Raw genomic sequence first — 26208 nt, 5'->3', positions numbered from 1 at the left:
GGGAAACGCCCTTTTAAGCTTAAATGGGGGAAATTTGCAAATTCATGTTTTCGTTGCACGAAATTTAGACACATGCAATTGGAATGTCCTGAGCCTATTTTGCAACATGTTCCCCTTCAGCTGTTCCTCAACTAGCAATTTCTATAAAGAAAGAAGCCTCTAACCCTAGATCCCCCACTACTGGGGCTTTTACTTTGACTGTTACTCCCCCTTTGGATAAAGGCAAGGTCAGATCTGCTACTGCTGCAATCATTCAGAGTAAAAGGAAGCCCACAACTCTCTTCTCGCAATTAAATACCTTCGGCAGTGAAATAGCGGTGCAAAAACCTCTTCCTTGCAATGAAAATCGCACGCTTGCGGATGCATGGAATAAGGTGGTACACTCTTACAGAGATGCAGTGATTCATGGGGCTTCTTCACCTGCCGGCTTTGCTTCCTCTGAGGCAGGCATTCATGATGCTGTATTTGACATGAGGCCTGCTGATAATGATGTGCTTATGGGCATGTCAACTTAGCCCCTTCCTTCCCTTGTCTCTGTACATATCTCTAGAATGCATAGTTGTGCTAAATGCATTTCATATAATGTGCGCGGGTTATGTAACCTTGACAAGCGGAGATTAACCTTGCACTATCTACATATATGCAAGGCAGACACTATAGTTTTGCAAAAGCATAATCAACATGAATTTGCTGGGCAATGCTCACATTTTGCGGGTTATTGGATAGCATATGCTGGTTTATCAGGCTTTTCAGGTGTTTTGATTATGGTTAGGCATGAGTTACAGCTAGTTCTGGCGTACAATGATCCTATGGGCCATTGGATGGTGGTTCAATGTTTGATCAATGGCGAGACTTACAAATTTGGTGGTGTTTATGTGCATACAGCATAAGGGAAACATCCTGCTTTGTGTGGCGTACATTGTTTTCTTATCCATGGCTCTCTAATGCACCTGCTTTATCTGATAACACCACAAGACATTCACACATGTTGGGTGTGGAATTGCACGCCTGGACAGACCTCATTACATGCACATGGATGTCGGATTTGTGGAGTCTCTTGCATCCAAATGTTTCGAAGTATACTTTTCAGCACAATGCTCACTCTTCATATCGTGCATGATTAAATTAGTGGTTTGTCCTAAACATGCAACAATTTGATAAGTTTGTGTGCAAAATGAGCATAGACCATACCTAGTTGTATGATCATGCCCACGTTGTGATGTCGTTGCGTTTTGGGCGACTGGAGTTTGATCAGCCTCTCGCTAGGTATGTCTGCAGCATAATGACAAACGTAATTTACGTTTATCATTATACTGCAGTGTGATCAGCCTCTCACTAGGTATGTCTGAGGTATGCGCTTTGGGCCGAGTATGTCTGTAGCATAATGATAAACGTAAATTAAACAAATGGAAGACTCGCGCTCGCCATCGAGTGTTTGGATAAGGGATGTGCATCAGAACACTTTTTTAAGTATTTGGACCATTCAAGGGCTTCCCAAACCATTAAGAGGGTTATGCTTTGATCACGTTCTTGGACAGCCTCAAAACGTGAGTTTGCGGATGCCATGGTCTTCCATTTTGCAATGTCTTTGCTGCTTCTCCTTCGACATCTGCGGAAGTTCTTCATGCACGCCAACTTTTGTAATCTTTGCTGCATTTGATTATCTCGCTCTAGAAATGGAGGCAGATTTTACAGAAAATGAATTGCACTCAACATTACTAGCTCTCGGCCGTTGGCATTCCCCCAGTTGGGATGGGCTCAATGTGGAATTTTCTCTCTTTTTGGAAGCCTTTAGAGAATCTTTGCTCTACATGATGAATACTGCGTGGTCTAAACAGAATTTGTTGTTATCTTGAAAAGAGGGTTTGCTAAGATTGTTGCCTAAACGAGCGCTTTCTGAGCAGTTTTCACATTGGCAGCCGATTACTTTTATGCTGGTTATTTATAAAATCTTTGCTAGAATGATTGTTAATCGTATCAAGGAACCTCTTATGGTGGGTATCCATCCGGCGCAGTCATCCCTTGTCGCCAAATTTTGGATAATTTGGCTAATGTATTGATTGGAATAGAATACGCCAAATATACCTAGTAGGATGTACTCATAATGCAGGTAGACATTGAAAAGGCCTTTGATACAGTCCCATAGGATTTCATTGCCCCTACAATGTGAGCCCTTGGATTCGGTCCAAAGTTAGCGACAGTTGTATACTTTTTGTATGCTCACAGTACGTCTTCAGGCCTTCTTAATGGTGAGTTGATTGAAACTTGGCCTCTTGGATGCTCTATCAGGCAACCCTATGCCTTGTTGTATGCCATTGCTACTCACCCCTTGTTGTTGCATTGGGATCACTCGATTTTCTTGGTTGTCTTCATGGGTTGAAATTACCCTCTAGGAATGATTTTATTGGTAGGCTTATGCCGATGACTCCTTGTTTATGCCCCGCAACAACCAGGATGATGTGTGAGAGAGTATGCAAGCATTGGATACATTCGGTCTGGCAGCAAGCCTTAAGGTTAATTTCCGGAAATCTAAACTCATGCCCTTAGTGCACGTGACTAGCATCCTCTTTTGTGGCCTAACGAAATTCTTGATCTGCACGTGGTTGTCAGACACTTGGGGTATCCTATTGGCTAGCAGGTATCTAACACTCAGCAGGTGGATTGGGTCATGCAACGCCTCAATGTCAAATTGCATTATTGGAAATTGTCTACTTGGCCATTACATGTTCGACTCCAAATTGTCCAAAGCACATGATAGCATATGTTCAAACTTACTTGCCATTGTTGCATTGGCCTCCTTCTCGCCTCTCCTCGCTTATGTCTAATATTGTATCTTATTTGTGGCGCACTAGTTCTCACAAGAGCGGTGTCCGTTTGTTATCAACGGAGAAACTTTGCACTCCGAATCGTTTTGAACAGCTGAATATTTTGGACCTTCGCCGCCATGCTTTAGCGAGGAAGGCCATGTTATTGCCTACTCTTACGCAATAGTCTTAGCCATGGACAGTTGTGATTGCTGCACTCTGTCAGCAAGCTACCACTTTTGCCTTTGGTCGCTGGCAAACTTCTCTCTGGGAGATTGTGTTTGGCAAGATGGTCGGCTAGATTCCTGGTTGCTCGGTCACCTCTAGTTTGCTCTCTGCTTGGAAAGCCATTACGAATCATCTTTCTTGGCATGGCAGACAACAAACGGATGGGAATTCACTGCGCTTGGAAAGCATTCATAGGGTAGGCATTCTCTCTTTCTCTTGCTAACCGCTCGCCTCACCAAGCATACTTCCTTTCTTGCCGGCACACACACAATGGATGATGTAGTGGATTTATCTGGGAATATGCTTCCCTTTTCTCACGCAAATGCACGCTATGGGTTGGGTGTGCATTATTTTCAGATTTGGAGTGCGTTTGAGCATATGCTGGCTGTTTTCCTACCGTATGCCAGATTGGACTTTATGGGACACTCCTTTTGATGCCATTTCTGCCCATAGCATTTATGTTTCTCTTCTGCAGGAGTCTTGGCTAGCTGATCATTGTAATGCGCTTTGGTCTATGCATAAATCTGATCCACGGTGGTATTACTACAATTTGGAAGTGCCACTTGCCTCTTAAGGAGCATTTGTCTCTTTGTTGGGAGTTCTCCCTTTTGGAACCGTCCTTGCGGCGCATCCTATCAGTTCTTCTTGTTGTGTCAGATTTTCCACCGGTGATGACCTGTCAGACATCTGCTTTGGGATTGTCGCTTCACCAGGGTTTTCTTTCCTTAACCGCATACCTGCCTGTATGCGCCTCCAATTTCCCACGGCGGTTTTCCACAAACGATTCTGGGTTTTTGGCCTTCTCCCAACCTCCCTTCAACAATTTGCGATCTTCTTCGCATGTGTCAGATTTTGGTCACTATGGTCTTTGTGGCGCCAATGCAATTTTCGCATGTTCCATCAACAAGAGGCGGATCCTTTTCATTCGTTCAAGTTTTTGCTTAGGCAATCCTTACATTTCGCCTTTGATGTTGGGGAGATATCCTTGGACATCTTACAGCTCTTCTATGTTTGCTTTTAGAGTTTTGTATCTAACCTTTTTTGTGGGTTTTCCTCATTTTGAGGTTTTTCACTTGTAGATTAATCAAAACAGATTTACAAAAAAAGTGTGTGCGCGCCTGTGCGTGCACGCGCAGAGCCTGTATTTGACTGTGTATGTGCATGCATGGGTTAAATCGAACATCTCCCAGCTGGTGCCATAAGTCTATTATGGCATCAGCTGCATTTTGCAGCTATTCTGACACCCCGGACTTCATCACGATTGGTATTACCATGATGCCTTGCTCCCTCTATTGAAGGCTGCTCGTTTATTTGCAGCTTTACAACCTCCTCCTTGTTGCCTGTACAAAGGGTGGCGTTGACAAATTGAGGGCATACCTCTATATCAACGGCCACAAAGTGCTTTTTGGACCGACTATGACCGCCTAGAAGAAATTGGAGCTTGAAGAGCCCACTCTGCAAATTCCCTCTTCTGCTCCATAAAAAGCGGCTTCATCCGATGCCGGCTCCTAATTTTCGTTTCACATTTCACCCAATCAAATATTTCACCCGCTATGCTTGTCGCTAAAGGACTCTACATGCCACTTGGGAGGATGCCTCTAGTGCCCATCTCTTTTACTAGGATCACATCCCTTTTCTCTCAGCTAAAGAAGATCCCTACACTCTACACTCTACACTCCATGGCCTTCGAAGTTAACTGAATACCACTCACTAAACATAGGTCGATTATTGGAAGGCTATGGTGAAAAAGATGCAGAGTATGGCCTTAGTTACGTGCCACCACCTTTAGAGGCCCTCCGCAATAACCAGCTTGAGAGAGAGAAGTGCGTTGTCAGAAATGCTCAATGTGCAATGACAATGGGTAAAGTATGGTATAGCCCTTATTGCCAAAGGGTGAAGCCACACCTACGCAGGTGAAATGTGAACCCCACATACTGGTCTAAGACTTCATATTAGAATCATACGGCTGTTTGGATGCACCGGCATACTAGTTAATCCCACCCTACTTTGGTGATTTACCATCAAAACTCTTGCCGAGAATGGTCCTAGCAGGCCTAGGAAGGGTTAGAGTCTGTGGCTTGCTGCACAGCCATGCACAATGCTGCTTTGACCGTCACTCCTGTCGTGCTATTGTCATTTTCCATGAAGGTGTGACCTGATGCAGCAATCCACCTTCCAATTCGCATGGCACCTTCGCGGTTGTTGTGGTCTTTGTGTGCCCACGGCTTCTACTATTGGTGTGTTGATGTGGCTCTGTTGCACTATAGTTTAATGCTGTCGTGCAGGCTCCTCCCCTTGATGTTGGTGCTTTTGGCATGTGTTTGGATTTTCTTTTGTCGTTGTTTGTTTTTTCTGTTTTTACCGTCTTGATTCCTTTTCTTTTAGGATCGGTGGTCGCTCTCTAGGTTGTTTGCAAAAGTTCCCCTCTTGCATGTTTCCTGATTCAATTGATGTTGTAACAGGAGGGTACCACGTGCCAATGGAAAAGAACAGATTGAACAACTTTAAGCACTTCAAAACACAACGAAACTAAAAGAGATGCACACGAGATGCGGAGTGGTGGAGTTCCACCCGAAGAGAGCACTGGCCCCAAACTCTGGCGCCCCTTTCGATATTTCTTTATATTGCTTCAACTCAATACAACGGTGGCGTCATGTATTTGCACCTTCACGCTGAAGCATGCTAGATAGTGAGCCCTTGCCACATATTTAAAGGCCCTTGGCCTGAAAAAGAAATTTACATGAAAAGCTACAAGCCCAAAAGCATTTGGTCTTCAAAAGTTGGCAGCGTAAAATCAGGGTATTTCCGCACACTGCCACATCAAAAGCTGGCAGCGCAAATGGTGGGTGCCCATACAGCTGCCACATCATCAGTCCAGCAATGCAATTTGCGAAGCGTCCGTACAACAACTACCACATCATCAATTTTCCACGCCATGTGTTTGTGTGTGTGTGTCCTGCTTTATTTTTAACCCTAGTCACTTGGCCCCATCGGACGGGATCCCATAAGTTGGTGGGAACTCTTCTTTAAGGATTAGGGCACTAGTAGAACTTCTTTTGTTGCTTCTTCTTAGGGTTTAAGCCCCTCGACCGAGATCTATAGGTCGCCTAGGGTTGGGTCTCGTAAACCTCAACCCGTCGGGTCTTTGGCTTGACACCTCAGCAATTGGTGACATCCCCGCTTCTTAAAAGAAGAGTAATCGTCCGCGATTACAATATATCTACAAAACCACTCAAGTTAGCTCAAAAAAAAAATTCGAGGGTCATTCTGAGGGACAATTAGTTTTCTCATTCCAAATTAGCGCTCTTGATATTCCGGCGTAGCAAAATTAACCATCACACCCAAACCATGCTGATCTTGAACGGGTGTCTCAATGTACTAAAATTACATACCCAGGCAATCTCCCCCAATTAGGAGTATATCTACTAAACCACTCAAGTTAGCTCAAAAAAAAAATTCGAGGGTCATTCTGAGGGACAATTAGTTTTCTCATTCCAAATTAGCGCTCTTGATATTCTGGCGTAGCAAAATTAACCATCACACCCAAACCATGTTGATCTTGAACGGGTGTCTCAATGTACTAAAATTACATACCCAGGCAATCTCCCCCAATTAGGAGTATATCTACAGGACCACTCAAGTTAGCTCAAAAAAAAAAATCGAGGGTCATTCTAAGGGACAATTAGTTTTCTCATTCTAGATTAGCGCTCTTGATATTCCGGCGTAGCAAAATTAGCCATCACACCTAGACCATGCTGATCTTGAACGGGTGTCTCAATATACTAAAATTACATACCCAAACAATCTCACCCAATTCGGAATATTTAGTGGTTGGCACATCACAATGCAACACAAATGCTCACATATGCATGTTACAAGGCACAACAAACAACACCGCTAAGCACTCCCCCGAGACAAACGATCTGTGGTATGAAGCTACTCAACGACTATCTCCCCACTCTCCCCGCAAATAACCTAAAAAGGGTCCGATGATGAGCTTTGAGGACTGATACAACCAAACACTCCCCAGACCGCACCTTGCGTCGCTTGGAGGTTTCAAGCATACAAATAAACTCTCCCCAGGCATCCCGTCTACGTTGTTCAAAAAAAATTCAGCGTACACGAAACCCTCCCTAGACATCTTGTCTGCATCGTTCTGAGGTTTTCAAGCATACAATGAAACGCTCCCCAAACATCTCGTCTGCGTCGTTTTGAGGTTCAAGCATTATCAAACAACATTTCTCACTGCTCCACCCGGGAGTAAATTACCGATCATTAAAATCAATATTAAAATCAGAGTCAAACAATTCAAATCAGCACCAAGCCAGGTTTAAAACAGATACAATCTATTTCAAACAAAACTTTCTCAAACAAATTCAAAAGTATCTAAATACAAGTGAACAAGAAAATTCATACAGGTTTTTGTTCGGACCGCCAAATTTTGAGGATGACTCGCTTGTCCTTCAGGCTCCCTTCTGCATCAAGGTAATGGTATCTATAGTGTCGTGTCATTCTTGTCGTGCCAAGGCATGCCCAAGAGAACGTCGCAATTGCCTGGCTTCATGATGTAATTATTGGCTTTTCCATGGTATCCTCGGAAGAGCCCAGACAAGTGGGACCACTTTGTGAGTTTGTCCGGTACCTAGCTCGGCTTCAATTTTGTGTCCTTGTGAATCATAATCAAGGTCCATCTGCTTCAAGAATTTTGGATGGATAAAATTTTTAGTGCCTTTGAGATCGACGAAAATTAGGGCTTTCAAGCTGTTGAATTTGCCATATGCTCGGCACAATTCATTAGAACTCTGAGGTTTATGCCATGAATTACGTACAAGTTCGATGGCAAGGCGAGCTCTCTTAGATGAAGGTGGCCCTAGAGATTTATTTGCTGTTGGAGTGGAAGGTTGCTCTGAAGATGTCGAGGCTCGCTGAGGATATATTGAATGTATGTCCTATTTGAAAACATTCAAAGCATCGGCCTTCTTGTAACACGGTTTCTAGTTGACGTTGTGTCAAATGAGGCCTTTGTGGTTGACTTTCACAAGATTCCCAAAGGTTTGTTCGTTGTTGCCAAGAGTTTTGGTTATTTACCGGAGTTGCTTCTGTAGTGAACTCGAGCTTTCTTTTCATAATCGCGACATGGTCCATAAGCCCTTGCATGGTTGATACTTACACAAACAATATTCGTGCAACGGTGATGGCAGTCCAATGACGTATCGCTCGCACTGGTCCTCCAAGGGAATCAACTCAAAGAAAGACACTGGAAGGTATACGTCAAGAAACCTTTGGTTATAGTCTTCCATGGTCTCTATGTCACAAGACGGGCACCACGTGCCAATAGAAAAGAACACACTGAACAGACTTTTAGCACTTCAATAACTATTAAACTGAATGAGATAGACGACACGGAGTGGCGGAATTCCGACCCAGAGAGTATTGGCCCCAAACCTTGGCGTCCCTTTCGGTATTTCTTTATATCACTTAAACTCAGTACAATGCCTGTACTCGCGCTCTGCTCCTTCTCATTGAAGCGTGCCAGAGATTGAGCCCTCTACACTTATTTAAAGGTCCTTGGCCTATGAAAAGCAATTTACATGAAAAACCTTCAAACTCAAAAGCATTTAGTCCAAAAGCAGATGCCCAAACTACCAGCGTGATTTACAAAAATCCGTACAATTGCCACATCAACAACGCAAATCGCGAAAATCCGTAAAGACTGCCATGTCAACATGTCAGTGCAATTTGCGGAGCGTCCGTACTACTGCCACGTCATCAGTCCTGCGCAAGTGTCTTTTTTGTGTGTCTATGGGTCTTGCTTTATTTTAATTCCTTTATGTCACTTTGGCCCCATCGGGCGGGGCCCCATAAGTTGGTAGGACTTCTTCTTTTGCTATTGCGCGTTCCTCTTAGGGTTTAGGCCCCTCGGCCGTGATCTGAAGGTTGGCTCTATTCTTCAATGACTTGACACATCAACAGTTTGTGACATCCCTCCTTCTTGAGAGAAAGTAATCGTCTGCGATTACAGCATATCTACAAAACAACCCAAGTTAGCTCAAAAATTTTCGAGGCACATTCGGAGGGACAATCGGTTTGCTCTCTTTTTTTGTTAAAGAGTTGGCTTCTCCTTTCGGCTCTTTTGATCGAGGAGTTGGCTTCTCCTTTTGACTCTTTTGATCAAGGAGTTGGCTTCTCCTTTCCTCAAGATCGGAACTCTTGATATTCCGGCGTAGTAAAGTTAGCCATCACACCCAGACCGACGGGTGTCTTAATGCACTAAAATTACATACCCAAGCAATCTCATCCAATTAGGAATGATCAGTGATTGGCAATCACAATGCAACACAAATGCTCACATGTGCATGTTACAAGACACAACGAGCAACACCGTTGAGCACTCCCCCGAGACAAACGGTCTGTGGTATGAAGCTACTCAACGACTACCTCGTCACTCCCCCCGCAAATAACCTAAAAAGGTCCAGGCCATGAGCTCAGAGGACTGTACAACCAAACGCTCCCGAGACCGCAGTCTGTGTCGCTTGGAGGTTCAAGTACAACCAAACGCTCCCCACACATCCCGTCTGCGTCGTCCGGAGGTTTTCAAGCATACAACGAAACGCTCCCCAGACATCTCGTCTATGTCATTCCGAGGTTTTCAATTATACAATGAAATGCTCCCCGGACATCCTGTCTGCGTCGTTCCGAGGTTCAAACAATATCAAAACAGCATTTCTCACTACTCCACCCGGGAGTAAAATCACCAATCAATGAAACCAATATTAAAACCAGAGTCAAACAATTCAAATCGGCACCAAGACACATTCAAAACAGATACCATCCATTTCAAACAAATTCCAAACAGGACCACCAAACAAGTTCTCAAACAGATTCTCAAACAAAATTCAAACTTAAAAATCAATCTCGACATCAGCCGAGCTCAAAAAGCCAACTGACTTTCCATCCTGAAACTGAGAGATGTCGAGAAATTTCAAGTTATAATCTGCTACGATTTCCATGCCAAGCATTTCAAGATACCCCACTCTGCTAGAAGTTGCACTCCGAAGATAGATGTCAGAAACCATATAACTTCGAGAAAAAATTTTCTTGAAAGCTTGCCAGATCCTTGGAGTGTGCGGCTTGGTAGCTTAGACATCAACATCTGCATGGCACTGCTTTTGAGAAAAACAGTGACTCGAAACAAATCTTAGATCCTTCTCTTGCAAGTGATCTTTATGGCTTATGCCCTGTAAGACATGAGCGGTGAAGACGGGAGCGCGCCCGATGCGCGATGAAGTAAGGGTGGGAGTGGCTAGTAAGTCCTCGGTCGGGACTCGAAGATACTTCAAATAAAATTCCGGTAGTCTCTGGTTTGCCTTTTGTTGGACCGGTATGCTTTCAGAAAAGCACACACCTAATGCTTTGATACCACTGTCACAAGACAAGCACCATGTGCCAATAGAAAAGAACAGACTGAATAGACTTTTAGTAAAAATAACTATTGAATTGAAAGAGAGAGACGGCACGCGACACGGAGTGGCGGAATTCCACCCCAGAGAGTATTGGCCCCAAAGCTTGGGGCCCCTTTCGGTATTTCTTTATATTAGTTGAACTCAGTACAATGCCGGTACTCGCGCTCTGCACCTTCTCATTGAAACGTGCCAGAGATTGAACCCTCTGTACTTATTTAAAGGCCCTTGGCCCATGAAAAGCAATTTACATGAAAAACCTTCAAACTCAAAAGCATCTAGTCCAAAAGCAGATGCCCAAAAGCTGCCAGTGTGATTTACGAAAATCCGTACAATTGCCATGTCAGTAGCGGATAGCGGAAATCGCGGAAATCTGTACAAGTTGCCACGTCAACATGTCAACACAATTTGCGGAGCGTCCGTACTACTGCCATGTCATTAGTTCTTGTGCAAGTGTCTTTTTTGTGTGTCTGTGGGTCTTGCTTTATTTTAATTCCTTTGTCACTTGGGCCCCATCGGACGGGGTCCCATAAGTTGGTAGGACTTCTTCTTCTGCTGTTGCTTGTTCTTCTTAGGGTTTAAGCCCCTCGAACGTGATCTGAAGCTTGGCTCTATTCTTTAGTGACTTGACATGTCAGCAGTTTGTGACACTCTATGGCAAGCTTTTCAAGTTGCCCCATTCTGACAAGTTCTGGACTTCAAATAGAGAAGTCATATAACTGCGTGCAAAAATTGTCTTGAAAGCTTGCCATGTCCTTGGAGCATGCACTTGTGTCGCAATTGAACTCCACCATTGCATAGCATTATCTTTAAGAAATCCCGCTGCTCAAGAAATCTTGGATTCTTCTGTATAGTTCCCCAAGGTATAGACGTTGTCAAATTGTTGAAGAAACTGTAAAACTTTCTTCCAATTTTTCACCCACAAAAAGGTGAAAATTCTTATTATTGTGCCACCATCTTTGAAAGCTTTTGGCTGGTTAGGTACATACCCCGGGTACGGATAATAAGGATATATGTACAGGCTCCAACCATTGTATCCTAGTGGCAATGGTGGTGGGGGAGGTGGTGGCAACGCCGGTTGCATTGGATCACGGTCCGAAAGCTGCACCATGTTCTTGAAGACTCCCTAATCGGAACAGACGGCTGGGAAGGTTGCCAATTAGAACTCTTGTTCTTTCTGGTGCCGGAAGAGGGGGTACCGCCTGGGGCATCAGAAGGGGTAACATATAATTTAGAAATTGTTGGATACCCTACAACATCAGAAGATTCTGCTACAGATGCCTTGAAAGAATGTCACGAAGCTCGTCGAGGAGAAATTGCAGGTACTCTGCCGAATCCATAAACGCCATGGTGCTCTGTTTGCTCTTGTTGGTAGGACCAGTATGCTTTGAGAAAAGCACATGACTGGAGCGTCACATATCTACATCTTCACGCGGAAGCATGCCAGATAGTAATATAACAAGGGGGACTCCTCTCTGATACATAATGACGAATCACCCAAATGGTAGGTGTACGATCGTCATCTGCAATGGTCACGGTCCCACCAAGTACATGACACATGCTCCACCCAATCTCATGCACATATCCATAAATTCAGGGCAGGGTAGTCCACGTCCGTTGGGACGGGACGTTTAGTCCGGTCCCGTACGGTCTCATCCTGTCCAGTTGTTTAGTCCGTTCCGTCCGACCAAAACAGTAATGTTGACTGCCAACTAGCAGTTTGACTATTTGACTTTGCCTTTTTTAGGGGGACTTTTTGCACACATTTAGCCTGGGATACCTGTTTGACATTACCTCAAGAGTCAATGCTCATTGCCCATTACAGTTTATTCCCCTCCCTCACATTGTACATGGTCTCTCTCTCTGTCTCTCTCCCTCTCTCTCTAGAGAAGGAATCCAATGCGTCAGAGAAGCAAGGAAACAAAGAAAATGGGCACTTTACAGAGGAGGAAAAGCTATCATCAGAGATTTCAAGACCACCCCCCCCTTGTCAGAGACATGGACTTGACACATGCACACATCTAGTCACATTATGCACATGATGATCCTATCATTTGTAATACCTAACTCTCTTGAGTCATTAGAGTAGTTGGCACATGCACCTTTCTTTTTTGATGATACCCAAAGTGGATTGTAATCAAAGATGTATCTGATTTTTCCTATAGGCCAGCTTTGGCCTCGACAAGGACGTTAATAGAACTTTCTTTCTTTCTCTCCCTTTCTCCTTCCCTCCCTCCATTATGCATAATGCTCCTCCTCTCTCCCTCCTTTCCTCTAGCTCAAGATTCAAGGGCCTCAAGGCCCCATCTCTGTAGAAGCATACCCTCTTTTCTCCTCTTCTTCATAAACTCATAGCTCTCAAGCTTCTCCTCCAGCTCTCTCACGAGGCATTGCTCTCAAGCCTTCCCCAAGTCTACATCTCCCAAGCTCTACATCTCTCAAGCTTAAGAACTGCACGCTTGTTTTTTTTGAACGTACGTAACGTCATCGTGCGACAAAATATTTTTAAGTTCGATGAATACTGCACGTCTTCGTACGTGGACAAAACGTATGTGACTGTACGAGACCACCTAGATTCAGGGAGAACTTACGCCAAAGACACCACTGCCTAGTCTCCCATCAATTCATATGCTGATTGCTCTGCCAATGTTGATGGAGAAATGTGCACCCACTCAGCGGACTTGAACTGCATCCAAAGCACCCTTTTTTGAAAGAGAAGACACTGACAATCTGAAATCGTACCGAGTAACGCGTAAGTGAGATCCTTTACCTGCCAATGCAATAATCTTTCTCCAATAACCTTACACACATGACACCAGACAACAAGGTTCCAAGCATGTAACCCACTGTCGAGTGGCTTGGAGACGAAAATGATACCCCAATGCTGCTGCAAAGGCTAAAGAATCCCTGTCTCTTTTGGAGGTCCACAAATGCATAGGATTTCCAGGTGCCAGTTATTAGCTTCCTATTTCTCAAGGCTCAAGGTCAAAGCAAACCCTCCAAAAAGATAGAAGCTGCCACACAGAGATGGATGCAGTTGCTTGGTGATTGTTAGCTGTGCACTTTAAAAATCATTTGAGGACACAAATTCCTTCTTTCCACAAAAACCAAAGGCAAAGCCATAGTACTTTCACATCTGTGGATGGTCAAAAGGTTGCTTAGAGCGAATTCTATAAACGTGCTGTCTATTATGTCCTTGGATGTTACAATGAGTGGACATATTGATGATTGAACTTTAAGTTACAATGAATAGACAAATTGAAGCTTTTGCAATATAGTTTTGGTTCGCTTAATATTGGATTGACATGTATGCCCGATAAGCGTTTCAGTCATAAATAGAGAGTACAATACAACCTGAAAGACTCTGCATGCTTGCCGAATCTCTCCTGTTGAGGAAGGTAAAGCCCGGTCACTGCTACTTTGGCCAATCTGTGATAATAGGAAGTACGCCAGACAATTGCCACAATCCATGTCAGGATATCTAATTTTAACGTTAGAGAAAAGTCAAAGCTCCAGACAAAACTTCACGCAGTAAAAGGAAGAAGTAACTCTTCACCTGTGCAAGAGGGCTTCCATTATCTGTATTCTGAAGCATTCCACTTCTAATATCTACTTCATATAGAAGAGCTCGATTTCCATCAGCAAAAAACCCCGGTTTGGCACTACAGTCAGAAACACACAGACAGCTTGCTCTCTCAACTCTTAGCAAATAGGAGATATGCAAAATGTTAGTATTGCTGTCCTCACAAAAGCCAAAAAATCAGTCGTAACATTTGAGTCAACTGTAGCTCCAAAATATGCCCTGCAGTACTAAGCAGTGAAAAAAAATTACCTGCCAGTCAGAACGATGTCAAAAAGCTCCAACCACTTGTCATCTCGTGGTGATCCACCATCGGTCCCACAATTTCCAAACAAGTAATTCATAACTACATGTGTGTAGTCCCAAAGACTGCAAAGAAAAGAGGAACCTTTCAGCATGTAATACTGCAGTGGTCATGATAAAACACATCGTGGATATGACAAACACGCTTAAGAAAAGAAGAGTAATGTTGTGTCTCTACCCTTTCCAATGCCTTGATGAAATTAAGAGACGAATGCATCTGCTATGATGACTTATCTTGCTAAGACAAACTCGCTCCTCTCTCTCTCCCGCTCCCACTCCCGCTCTGCTCGCGCCGCTCCTGCTTCCGCTCTACTCGCTGCTGTCCTGCCCTGCCACGCTCTGCTCACTCTCTCGCTCGCGTGCCCTGCCGCGCTCTCCTCCCCGCCTCCCCTGCTGCCTAGCCCCCCTGCCCCGTTGCGTAGAGAGTGGGAGGTGCGTAGAGAGAGAAAAGCGCGTAGAGACAGAAACTGCCAGTGCGTAGAGAGAGAAACTGCAAGTGCGTAGAGAGAGAGAGAGAGAGAGAGAGAGAGAGAGAGAGAGAGAGAGAGAGAGAGAGAGAGAGAAATGAAATGAAATGTTATATTAACGTCTTCAAAAAGGCCAAAGTGACCTATGAGACCAGAAAGTTACAATGTGGTGGATCTGATACAAAGTCAGAGTAACAAGATGACAAAATAAAATACTATGGAATCCTAAACTGCTAGGTGTGAACTAAGCAGCTAGCTGGGATAGCTGAATCACAGGAGATCTAGCATCGGTCGTTGGCGGATCTCATCAATCTCCTCCATGGTTAGTAGTCTGACCGGGCGTCGTGCATGCCTGGCCAGAGTGCTCCGAATCTTCTGACGTAGCCTCCGTCGATGCTGTGTAGTCCTCCGTAGTCGTGGACGCCTGGATTTCCCCAGTTCAGTCGCTCGGTCGATCAGTGTGCCTCTGGTGTGAGACGAGGGGGCGCTCTGCTATTGGAGTGGCTCTTGTGGCTGTCCCGTGTCTGTTCTGAAGAAGTCTGCGATCCGTCTTTGAGATTGGCTAGCCTTGCCACTCATCAGGCTGTCTCTGTGTCTGTGTAGCTCGAGCAAGAACAAACCTAGGCATCTCTGATCCTCATATCCCATGACTCTTGAGAGTGGTCCAAAACCCTCTCTGAACAAGCAATGGAAGCGGCCTCGTATCTCGTACTAGACGGGGCAGCGGCATGTATAATGCAACTCTGTCTCAAGCTCCATGTCACACAAGGGGCATGTCCTGGCCTCTGCTGGTACTCCGCTGTATCTCCAAGTCTCAATCCGCAGCTGGTGAGAAATGAAATGAAATGAAATGTTATATTAACGTCTTCAAAAAGGCCAGTGTGACCTATGAGACCAAACTGATACAAAAGTGGTGAATGTGTTACAATGTCTGAAAAGTGTGAAAGTGTGAAAATAAATGCGAAAAAACTAAATACAAAGTATTAGATAAACTTCTTCGGAGCATTCTGGGTGTCTGGCTAGAATGCTTCTAATCCTTTGTTGTAGTCTCTTCTAGTGAAGTGTGCTTCTGCATCTTGGTCATGGTCGTCTCGATTTCCTAAGCTCAATCGCCTTGTCCATGAGGGTGCCTTTGGCATGAATGTGGGTACTCCTTTGTGCTCGCTGCTGGCCTCTTACTTCTCCTTCCATTCCTGCTTCTCTCGATCCGAAGAAATCTGTGATCTGCCTCTAAGGCTGTAGTGCTCTTTGTCTTCTCATTAGATTATCCCTGTGCCGATGTAGTTCCAGTAGGTACACGCCTAAGCACCTTTGATCTTGGTATTGCATGACTCTATCTAGAGGTCCAAAGCCTTCTTTGAAAAGGCAATGGAAACGCCCACGTATCTCATAGTATACGGTGCAATGGCATATGTAGTGTAATTCTGTCTCCGGCTCCATTCCGCATAACTTGCAAATTCTACTCTCAGGTGGGATTCCCCTAAATCTGCCAAATTCAATTTCCAGCTGGTGTGAGGATGTACGAATTTGACCAATAGCACATCTCAAACCATGAGACAGGTGGGTATCCATGTAGCTCGGGCAGATCACAAAACCATCTTCAGATAGCTGTAGGAAGTTTTCTTTGTAGTCGGCCATCTTCCTACCCAATTCTTGTGTAGGGTCTACCCATGTCCTCTTAGTGTCCAACTGTATAAGATCCTGGCAGATGATTTTATTAATCTCCGTTCGTGTGATTGCCAGTGATGGAGCCTCAAGAGAGTATTGGAAGGGGGGTAATCTTTCCATGCTTAACCCTTGTCTCTGAAACCACGAGGACAGTTGCGCATACCAGCATGATGTATCTCCTTTCATTGCTAATTGTCGAGAGGATTCGAGGGCCAATCTAGTATATCGGCAATTATTTGTATCCCATAAACCATGTATAAAGGACACTAATCTGGTAAGAGCTTCAATTTCTATCGGAGGGGCAGCTAGTTCCGCTCGGGTAATCGCGTGTGGTACGGAGGCCTTGGCTCTAATAATTCGGGAAATCATAGATACCAAAGGTCTCTCCATTGACTTCCAATTATCCTGATCCACAGATGGTCCCCAGATCTAGACCCCATAAAGCATAGCCGAAGCCACCACAGTATCAAAGAGCCAAAGTTTTGTTTGTGGTTCCTGAAACTGCACTTGTGAACACATCCTCTCCAACCCTCCCAAGGCCGCAGAGGCTCTGGACAATCTAGCATCCGCTGCTTTCTTAAGAGTAAACTTCGGTCCTGTAAATACCACACCAAGGTATGTGTATGCATATGTGTACTCTACTGTAGCCTGGCCATATGCAAATGTAGGTGCGGATCTCCTAACCCACTGCGGTGTGGTGTTAAACACCATAACTTTGGTTTTACCCAAATTTACCGACAGTCCTCTGTCCTCCGCGAATTTATGTAATGCATCTAACTGCCTCTGCATTCCATCTGGTGATTCTGCTATCAATACAATATCATTTGCATATAACAACAAAGGGATCCATGACCCTGCAAGTTGAGCACGTCTGTCGCCATCTCTATCAATGTAATCTGATACCTCATCTATATACATACTAAATAAAGTAGGGGACAGTGGGCATCCCTGCTTTACTCCAACGGTGGAATGAACAATGTCGGAATCCCCTTCTGGAGTACGTACATAGCCAGTTACTGACCCGTATAAGGCCATGATCCCCCAGATAATCTCTTTGGGAACCCCTAACTCTTGCATTTTGCGCATCAATCTGGCCCTTGGTACTATATCAAAAGCTTTCCGAAAATGCACAAAGCAACAATACATCCTTCTCCCGCTTGCTCTTCCTTCCTCAATAATGGTTCTGAGCGTAAGAATATGATCTAAAGTGGAATAACCCCTCATGAATCCAGCTTGTCCTGTTGCCCTTATGCCCTCATTCTCTGCCCATCTACTCAATTTTTGTTCCAGAATGGATGCGTACAGTTGGGTCAATGTGTGTCCCACCATAATGGTACGGTAGTTTCAGGGTATCATAGGATCCCCTGACTTGAAAATAGGTATGATAGTAGATAATTTCCAAGATTTAGGTAGTCCTTCACACATGACCCGATTAAACAGACAAGCAAGGACTTCTGAAAGTAGATCCCTTGCATGGGTCAGATGTTCTGCTACTAGACCCTCATGATCATATGCTCTTCTTGTCTTCGTCTTATCAATGGCTTTTTCCACCATTTCCGTAGTAAGAAAGTACTAGTAGCTGGGCATGGCTCTAGCGGATCTGGTAATGGAGGCTGTCCAGATACCGTATATAATGATGTTACATATTGGCCCCAAATCTCAGGAGAAGTAATTGTCGGAGGCGATGAGTGCTCGTGAAATAAACGCCAGGCCTCATGTGAGTCCTGACTCAAGAAGAGCTGATATAAATCCTTCTCGAGTTTCGCTAAAAATGCCCTTTTCTTGCGACGTACTATACGCCGAAGAGCAATCCGAGACTGCTTATATGTGATGATCCCAAGTGTAAGCTCTTTCTAGACCTGGGTTCTCGTCTCTCTGCATTTCTCGTCGTACCAACTGTTTTGAGGCATGTTCCCAGATCCTCTCTTCTGGTCAGGTTGAGTATGTGGGTATGCCTCTTGTGCTACTCCATGTAGTATCTCTGTTAGCTGAGAAGTAATATCCTCTACAATATATACTGGCCCGGCTGACCACATCCTATTATAGATCTTTTCCACATAGATTGAATCGGTCTCTGGCGTGAAAGTATATCTTGTGTGTGTCTTCTTCCTTTGTACTTGAGAGGCATTGTATTGGAAGGAGATTGATAAGGTCAAGAGAGCATGATCCACTGCAATCCCAACCGGTCTGGGTCCCACCTTAAAGTCCTCGATACTAGAAATAAAGCTTGGTGAAGTCATGACATAATCCACTGTACTGGCCCCATGCCTGTGCGGGATGCATGTGAACCCCCCAGATAAAGGGAAATTCTCTAGACCATTAAGTATGGCCAAACCATGTGTGGTTTCCATTTCCATGAGATGTCTCCCATATTCAGTGTGTTCTTTATCCTGTGAGTTTCTAGTAAGCACCTCTTGTAACAAATCCACTTCTCTGAGCATTTCCTCAGAAGTATCATAGAATACTGCTTGAGAGTTGGCCGTTCTGGCAGTAAAGTCTCCTAAGAGAATGATGTCTCCATCTCTAGAGAACTCCCATATGTCATTATTCAATATGGAGAAAGGGGACTGTCCTTTAGGTGAGGAGTAGACTGATGTACTTGGGGGGAAGTAGCATATAGCGATATATAGAAATCTACCTGTCTCGGCTCTCATTCTCACCCACATATACCTTGCTTGTTCATCTTTCCTGATAATCTGTAGTAGTGGTTTCAGCTCCTCTTTAAATAAGACTGCTACTCCTCCTGAACCCCGACTACCACGCAGAGATCTCTTGTTTGGTCTACCAATTGTTTCCCATAAATACCCCTTCACATGTGGCATAAGCTGTCTCGGTATTTGGTGTGTCTCTGAGTAGAAAACTATGTCTCTGTCCCTAAAGTTGTCTTCAAAGGCACCTACATCTAGTTTATATGATCCATTACAATTCCACGCCGCTATCCGGAGCGTCGTCCCATAGGTCTCGCACCGTCATGATGAGCGCTTTTCCAGAACCACTACTTTCCCTTCTCTATAAAAGGCGATTTTCCCCTTTTCTCTTGCTGCCCTATTCTCTGGCATCAACTCTTGCATGTGTGCCACTTGTGCCAATGTAAGGTCATCTCCCAAGAAAATACCGGTTTTCTTAAGAGTTGGCCTCTTCTTTAGAAATTCTTTCCTTATTTCTATATTCGGGAAGCGGAGAATAAGTGCCCTATCCTTTACGTTTCCCTTCTCGTCGATTCCTTTCTTGCCCACTCTCCATGCACTTGTGTGAGTAGGCTCTGTGATGCCCATGCGTTGTAGCAGTTCCCTCACTTCTTCATCTACATTCTCTTTGTCTTTGACTCCTGTGACCCGCACATGCAGAGCCCGATTCTTCCTTTTCTGCTCTTCCTCAATGGTCATATTAATAATGGCCAATAGCACATCGTATCCCATGAGACAAGTGGGTGTCATGTATCTGGGTCTCGTCACAAAACCATCCTCCGTAAGCTGGAGAAGGTGGTCTCTGTAGAGAGAGAGAGAGAGAGAGAGAGAGAGAGAGAGAGAGAGAGAGAGAGAGAGAGAGAGAGAGAGAGAGGGGAGAAGTTCACTTCTCTATCTCTCTCCCTCTCCTGTTGCGGCCTTCATTCAATCATGAGAAAACAAAATGCCAAGGATGACCTATGGAGGATGCCATTCAAAAATGCAAAGAAGAAATGAGCGAGTCCATCAGCAAGATCAACCGCCATCTCCTAGGTACTATTAACGCACTCGACGAGCGCGTGGGGGCACAGGAAAGGACGATACATACACTCGAGGATCGTGTGAAGGCCCAAGTGGAGGAAATCGCATTACTCAAGAAGGAGCTTGTAGAGGTGCGATCGCAGAATGTCCTCGAAGAAGGAGAGCTTCAACCCTCAGTAATTGAAGAGCTTAACACGATTAAGGAACAAGTGCGGGCCATCAAAGAAGGTGGGGAGCAACAAAAAGAAATGACGACCTCGTGGGTAGATGTCATCACAAAGACCAAACAAACAGCAAAAAAGGCCGAAAAATGGATCGAGATTGTCAAGAAAGGAAAGGGCAAGGAAATAACCCCCACCCCCACACCAACCATCCTTAACTTGACACTGGAAGAGGAGCAAAGGAGACGTGTGCGGGCCTAACAAGTAAAGATATGTGGCCTCAGAGACCAAGATAATGTGGATGAAGAGGTGAAAGAACTCATGACTCTGGTGGGGGTTAACGAGCAGACGCATACGAGGGCTTGGAGAGTGGGCACTAAGAAAAGTGGGAGCAACGGAGAAACCTCGAAAGAAAGGGCACTCATTCTCCGCTTCCCCTCCATGGAAGCGAAGAAGGATTTCTTGAAGAAGAGACCGACTTTAAAGAAGATTGGCATCTTTCTTGGAGATGACCTCACCCTCTCGCAGATTGCTCATATGCAAGAAGTAATGCCGGAAATCAGAGCAGCAAGGGAAAAAGGGGTGGTGATATTGGAGTGACGCTCCGCATGATGGTGCGAGACCTATGGGACCACACTAAAGATGGCAACCTTAAATTGTAATGGGTCACTCCGTCTTGATGTAGGGGTCTTTGAGGATAGCTTCACAGGGAGAGATCATTTTCTACTCTGAGACGCATCAAGCCCCTGGGCAATCCATGCCACAGGTGAGCGGATATAGATGGGAGACAGCATGCAGACAAGAGACCAGATCGGAGCATCGAGGACGGTGCTCAGGGGGAGTGGCAGTTCTATTCAGGGAGGAGTTGCAGCCATTGATATATATAGCGCGCAAGGATGAACAGGCTAGGTACATGTGGGTGAGGCTCAGGGCAGAGACGGGCAGATACCTCTACATTGCTATCTGTTACTTTCCTCCTAGTACGTCAGTATATGCATCACCTAGAGGACGGTCCCCCTTTGCTATTTTGGATAATGACATATGGAGTTTTGCAAGGATGGTGACATTATCATACTAGGGGACTTCAATGCTAGGACTGCGCACCACCAGACAATATTTTATGATACTTCCGAGGAGATGCTTAGGGAGCTGGACGTTACAGAGATGGGTCTATCCAGACCATCACAAGATAAGGAATACACTGAGTATGGCAGATACTTGATAGATATGGGAATTGCACATAGATTGGCCATTTTGAATGGCCTACACAGATTTTCGACAGCTGGAATTTTTCCTTGCTTTCCACACCGACATGGCGCTAGCACAATGGATTATGTTATGGCCCAGCCAGGTCTTATTCCATTCTTTCAGGATTTCATGGTGGGCACTGGGCCAGTTGGAGTAGCAGTTGATCATGCTATCTCGTCTTTCACCTTGACGTTTCAGTTCAGCACAGCTCCGTTAGGAGAGGTCCTCACGCACACCCGGTATACCTTCATGAGGGAGACGGATTCTGTGTATATGGATGAGATATACAGGCAGCTATGCACTCAGGAGCCAGGACGGCCACTAGCTGAACTCACTCAGATACTGACAGAGACGCTCCATGCTGCAGCTTCAGAGGCATACCCCCACAGCCAGCCTACACGGAGACAATCTGGGAGCATACCCCAGAACAGTTGGTATTGTTTGGTTAAAGGCCTGAATAACCCCTTTTTGTACATTTTTATACAATGTGAACCTGGACACATTTTTTAAAAGTCACTTATGATAAAAGTGGGAAAATCCAAAACTCACTTATTGAGTTTTCCCAAAAATGTACGATCTCTCTCTCTCTGCTTTCGATTGCTAGCGCTAGCTCTCTGCTGCACCTTTCCTCCCGCTTCTTGCTCCAATCCTGCATTACATCGCGACGCGCACCTATCGGTACCCTCTGCTTCACACTTTCAACTGGTATCAGAGCCCTAGGGTTTCAAAACGGCCCTGCACAGTCTCCCGGACAACGAGTTAATATTGCTCTCCCGCGATCAACTTCGCTTCCATTGCGAAGCCCCTTGCCGAAAAGGTCATCAAAACTGCCAAAACAGGTCGTTTTTAGGTCAAAACGGGTGATTTACAGCATATTACAGGTCAAAACAGCAATACACAAGTGTTTCAAAGTTGTGGGATCACATTGCTCCTATTTGCTGAAATTTTCAGCCTATTGCATCTCTTGTATACACACTTGTGGTTGAATTAAGATGGCTTCTTTCTCTTCCGCATGTGACACTAAAAGTTTGATGGAAATCAAACGGTTCGATGGTCAAGGCTTCGACTTCTGGCAAGAACGCATGCAAGGTATCCTTTTCTTAAATGATTGTGAAGATGCATTGGAAGAGAATAAGCCACAAGGTTTGTCTCACGAAGAGTGGGCCAGGTTGAATAAGAAGGCTATGGCCTACATCAAAATGGCTATCAATGATGACATTTTGACGGACATCAAGCGTTCGGACTCTGCTTATTCGTTTGAGAAGGCAACCGTAGATGTTGACAGATGAAGGTGAACCTCTTACATATAAAGAGGCCAAATCATGTGAGTCAAGCAGTAGTGGAAGCTTGCAATGCAAGAGGAAATGAAATCCTTGTATGCAAATGATACTTGAGATCTTGTGCCATTGCCTAAAGGAAGAAAGGCTCTTCGTAACAAATGGGTGTACAAGTTAAGATTCTGGATGAAAAACCCAAGTACAAGGCAAGAAGGAATTGATTTTCAAGAAATCTTTTCCCCTGTTGAAAAGCTTACGACTTTACATTTCCTCTTTGCTCTCGTTGCAGTGCTTGATTTGGAATTAAATCAAATGGATGTAAAGACAACGTTTTTGCATGGTGACATTGAAGAGGACATATACATGAAACAACCTGAAGGTTTTGTGATTCCTATACGCGAGGAACTTGTATGCAAACTGAAAAGGGCTCTGTATGGTTTGAGACAATCATCACGACAGTGGTATAAGAAGTTTGACACTTATATGCTGTCTAAGGGCTTTAAATGCAGCCATGCAGATGATTGTTTGTATACGAAAAGGGATGAAGATGGTAGTCCCATCATACTTGTTCTCTATGTTGATGACATACTGCTTGCCAGGAAACATAAGCTAGTCTTGATGCTCTGAAACGTAAGCTAAATTCTACATTTGCAATGAAAAATTTGGGTGATGCAGAGCATATTTTGGGCATGCGTATTAAAAGAGATAGAAAGTTGAGATTACTGTTTTTATCTCAAAAAGGGTACATTGCAAAAGTACTTGACAATTTAATATGGTTGATACTAAGCCTCTTGGAGTACCTTTACCTCCATACACTAAGCTTAGCAAGGCAGATTGCTCAAAGGATGCGGTGGCATTGAAAGCAATGAAGGGAATCCCTTATGCATCAGCTTGTGGTACTCTTACGTATGCTATGGTTGCCACTCGTCTCGACATTGCTTATGCAGTGGGAGTTGTTAGTCGATACATGTCGAATCCTGGCAAAGCACATTGGGAAGCTGTCAAATGCATTCTGAGATATTTGAAAGGTACACAATCAAAGTGTATTTGCTATGGCAAAAGTGACTTAAAGTTACAGGGATATTGCGATGCAGACATGGCAGGTGACATGGATACCAGGAAATCTAGCAGTGGATATGTATTTGCTATTGCTGGTGGTGCACTCTCCGTAGGTTGCAAAAAATTGTGGCATTGAGTACTACTGAGGCTGAATACATTTCAGCCACAGAGGCTTCAAAGGAGGCCATTTGGTTGGGCAGACTTGCAAAAGAACTTGGGATGCCTGCTCATACACCTGTGTTGGGTTGTGATAGCCAGAGTGCTGTTTACTTAGCCAAACATGCCATGTTTCATGCGCGTATCAAATACATAGATGTGCGGTACCACTTCATACGACAAGTATTGGAGGATGGTCTAGTCACCTTGACTAAGATCCATACACAGGATAACCCTGCAAATGTTCTCACGAAGAGTCTTGCTAAGGCTAAACATGAGCATTGCATACAGTTGGTGGGAGTTGGTTAACTTAAAGGCGTCATTTATACCTTTAAGTGGGAGGTTGTTGGGTTAAAGGCCTAAATAACCCCTTTTTGTACATTTTTATACTTTGTCCAGGTTCACAATGAACCTGGACACATTTTTTTAAAGTCACTTATAATAAAAGTGGGAAAACCAAAACTCACTTATTGAGTTTTCCCCAAAAACATACTCTCTCTCTCTCTCTCTCTCTCTCTCTCTCTCTCTCTCTCTCTCTCTCTCTCTCTCTCTCTCTCTCTCTCTCTCTCTCTCTCTGCTTTCGATTGCTAGCGCTAGCTCTCTGCTGCACCTTGCCTCCCGCTTCTTGCCCCAATCCTGCACTACATCGCGACATGCACCTACCGGTACCCTTTGCTTCGCGCTTTCAGGTATGATGAGGAGTGTAGAGAGACGAGGATCAAATTACAGAGGGAAGTGCTCATGGGTAGTACCACACATAGACAGTCACGGATGATCTTTCGCCGCCTAGTGCGACGAAAGAAAAGGGCTTACCTATCTCAGCTAGAGCGGGATCTGTATCAACTATTTATGAGTCAAGACTCAGGCGAAGCATGGAGGCTATTCCACGAGCATTCACCACCACCAGTGGTCACCTCCACTGAGACATGGGGGAAATATGCAACATCTCTCTATACAGCATCAGGGCAACCACCTTTGCCGGACCCACTAGAGACATGCCCGGAGACATGTTCTTTCTTTACTACCGAGAGGGTAAGGAAAGCCATTGATGACAGGATGAAGACTAGAAGAGCACATAATCATGATGGTCTGGTAGCAGAGCACTTCATCCATGCCAGGGATATGCTCGTAGAGTTCTTGGCGACAATGTTTAATCGAGCCATGTATGAAGGCTTTCCTGAGACTTGGAGTATGTCTACAATTGTGCCCATTTTCAAGTCAGAAGATCCCATGATTCCCGGGAATTATCGCACCATCATGGTTGGTCACACATTAGCTAGGCTGTATGCATCCGTTCTTGAGCAGTAGCTGAGTAGATGGGCTGAGCGAGAGGGCATACGAGCACCAGGGCAAGCAGGATTCAGGAGAGGCTTCTCCACTCTTGACCAGATTTTGACACTCAGAGCTATTATCGAGGAGGGTAGACACCATGGCAAGAGGATCTATTGTAGCTTTGTGGATTTCCGCAAAGCTTTTGACACAGTGCCGAGAGCTAGACTTATACGCAGACTACAGGGCATGGGTGTGCCTACAGGGGGTATTCTAGCTCTATACAGGACAGTGATGGGGCGGATACGCACCACTGAGAGAATGTCTGACATGGTCCACTCCACTATTGGAGTAAAGCAGGGATGCCCCCTATCCCCGACTCTTTTTGAAATGTATGTGGATGAGTTTTCGGATTATGTAGAGCGTCAGGGAGACAGAGGGGCTCAACTAGCAGGGACATGGATTCCGTTGTTACTATATGCTGATGATATTGTGTTAATTTCCGACTCTCCAGAGGGGATGCAACGTCATTTACATGCTTTGCATACATTTGCTCGTGACAGTGGATTGTTTGTCAACCTGGGAAAAACCAAGGTTATGGTGTTCAACACCACACCACAATGGGTCAGGAGGTCAGCACCCACATTTACGTATGGCCAAGAGACTGTGGAGTACACAGATGCATATACTTATCTTGGGGTAGTCTTCGGTGGACCGGTGTTTTCACTGAGAAGAGCATCAGAGACTAGACTGACAAGAGCATATGCAGCCTTGGAGGACTAGAGAGGATGTGCTCGCAGGTTCAGTTTTAGGAACCGCGA

General features: G+C 44.8%; 1 protein-coding gene across 2 annotated transcripts in view; it reads right to left on the bottom strand.

The window, feature by feature from the left end:
- Positions 1–26208, bottom strand: part of LOC147446090 (uncharacterized) — a 111832-nt gene that overhangs the window by 52518 nt on the left and 33106 nt on the right. For both annotated transcript variants that reach the window (XM_086525408.1, XM_086525407.1), the window contains exons 7-9: positions 14325–14441; positions 14049–14154; positions 13847–13921 (exon numbers count right to left, since the gene is read on the bottom strand). In XM_086525408.1, coding sequence (XP_086381534.1) covers positions 13847–13921; positions 14049–14154; positions 14325–14441 — 298 coding nt within the window. The remainder of the gene's footprint in view (positions 1–13846; positions 13922–14048; positions 14155–14324; positions 14442–26208) is intronic.

Source organism: Adiantum capillus-veneris, chromosome 12 (genome assembly GCF_014529385.1).
Source record: "Adiantum capillus-veneris isolate H3 chromosome 12, ASM1452938v2, whole genome shotgun sequence".
In the NCBI taxonomy this organism is placed as follows: domain Eukaryota; kingdom Viridiplantae; phylum Streptophyta; class Polypodiopsida; order Polypodiales; family Pteridaceae; genus Adiantum; species Adiantum capillus-veneris.
Note: the sequence above shows the minus strand (reverse complement) of the source record. Positions and strands in the feature narration are given on the sequence as shown.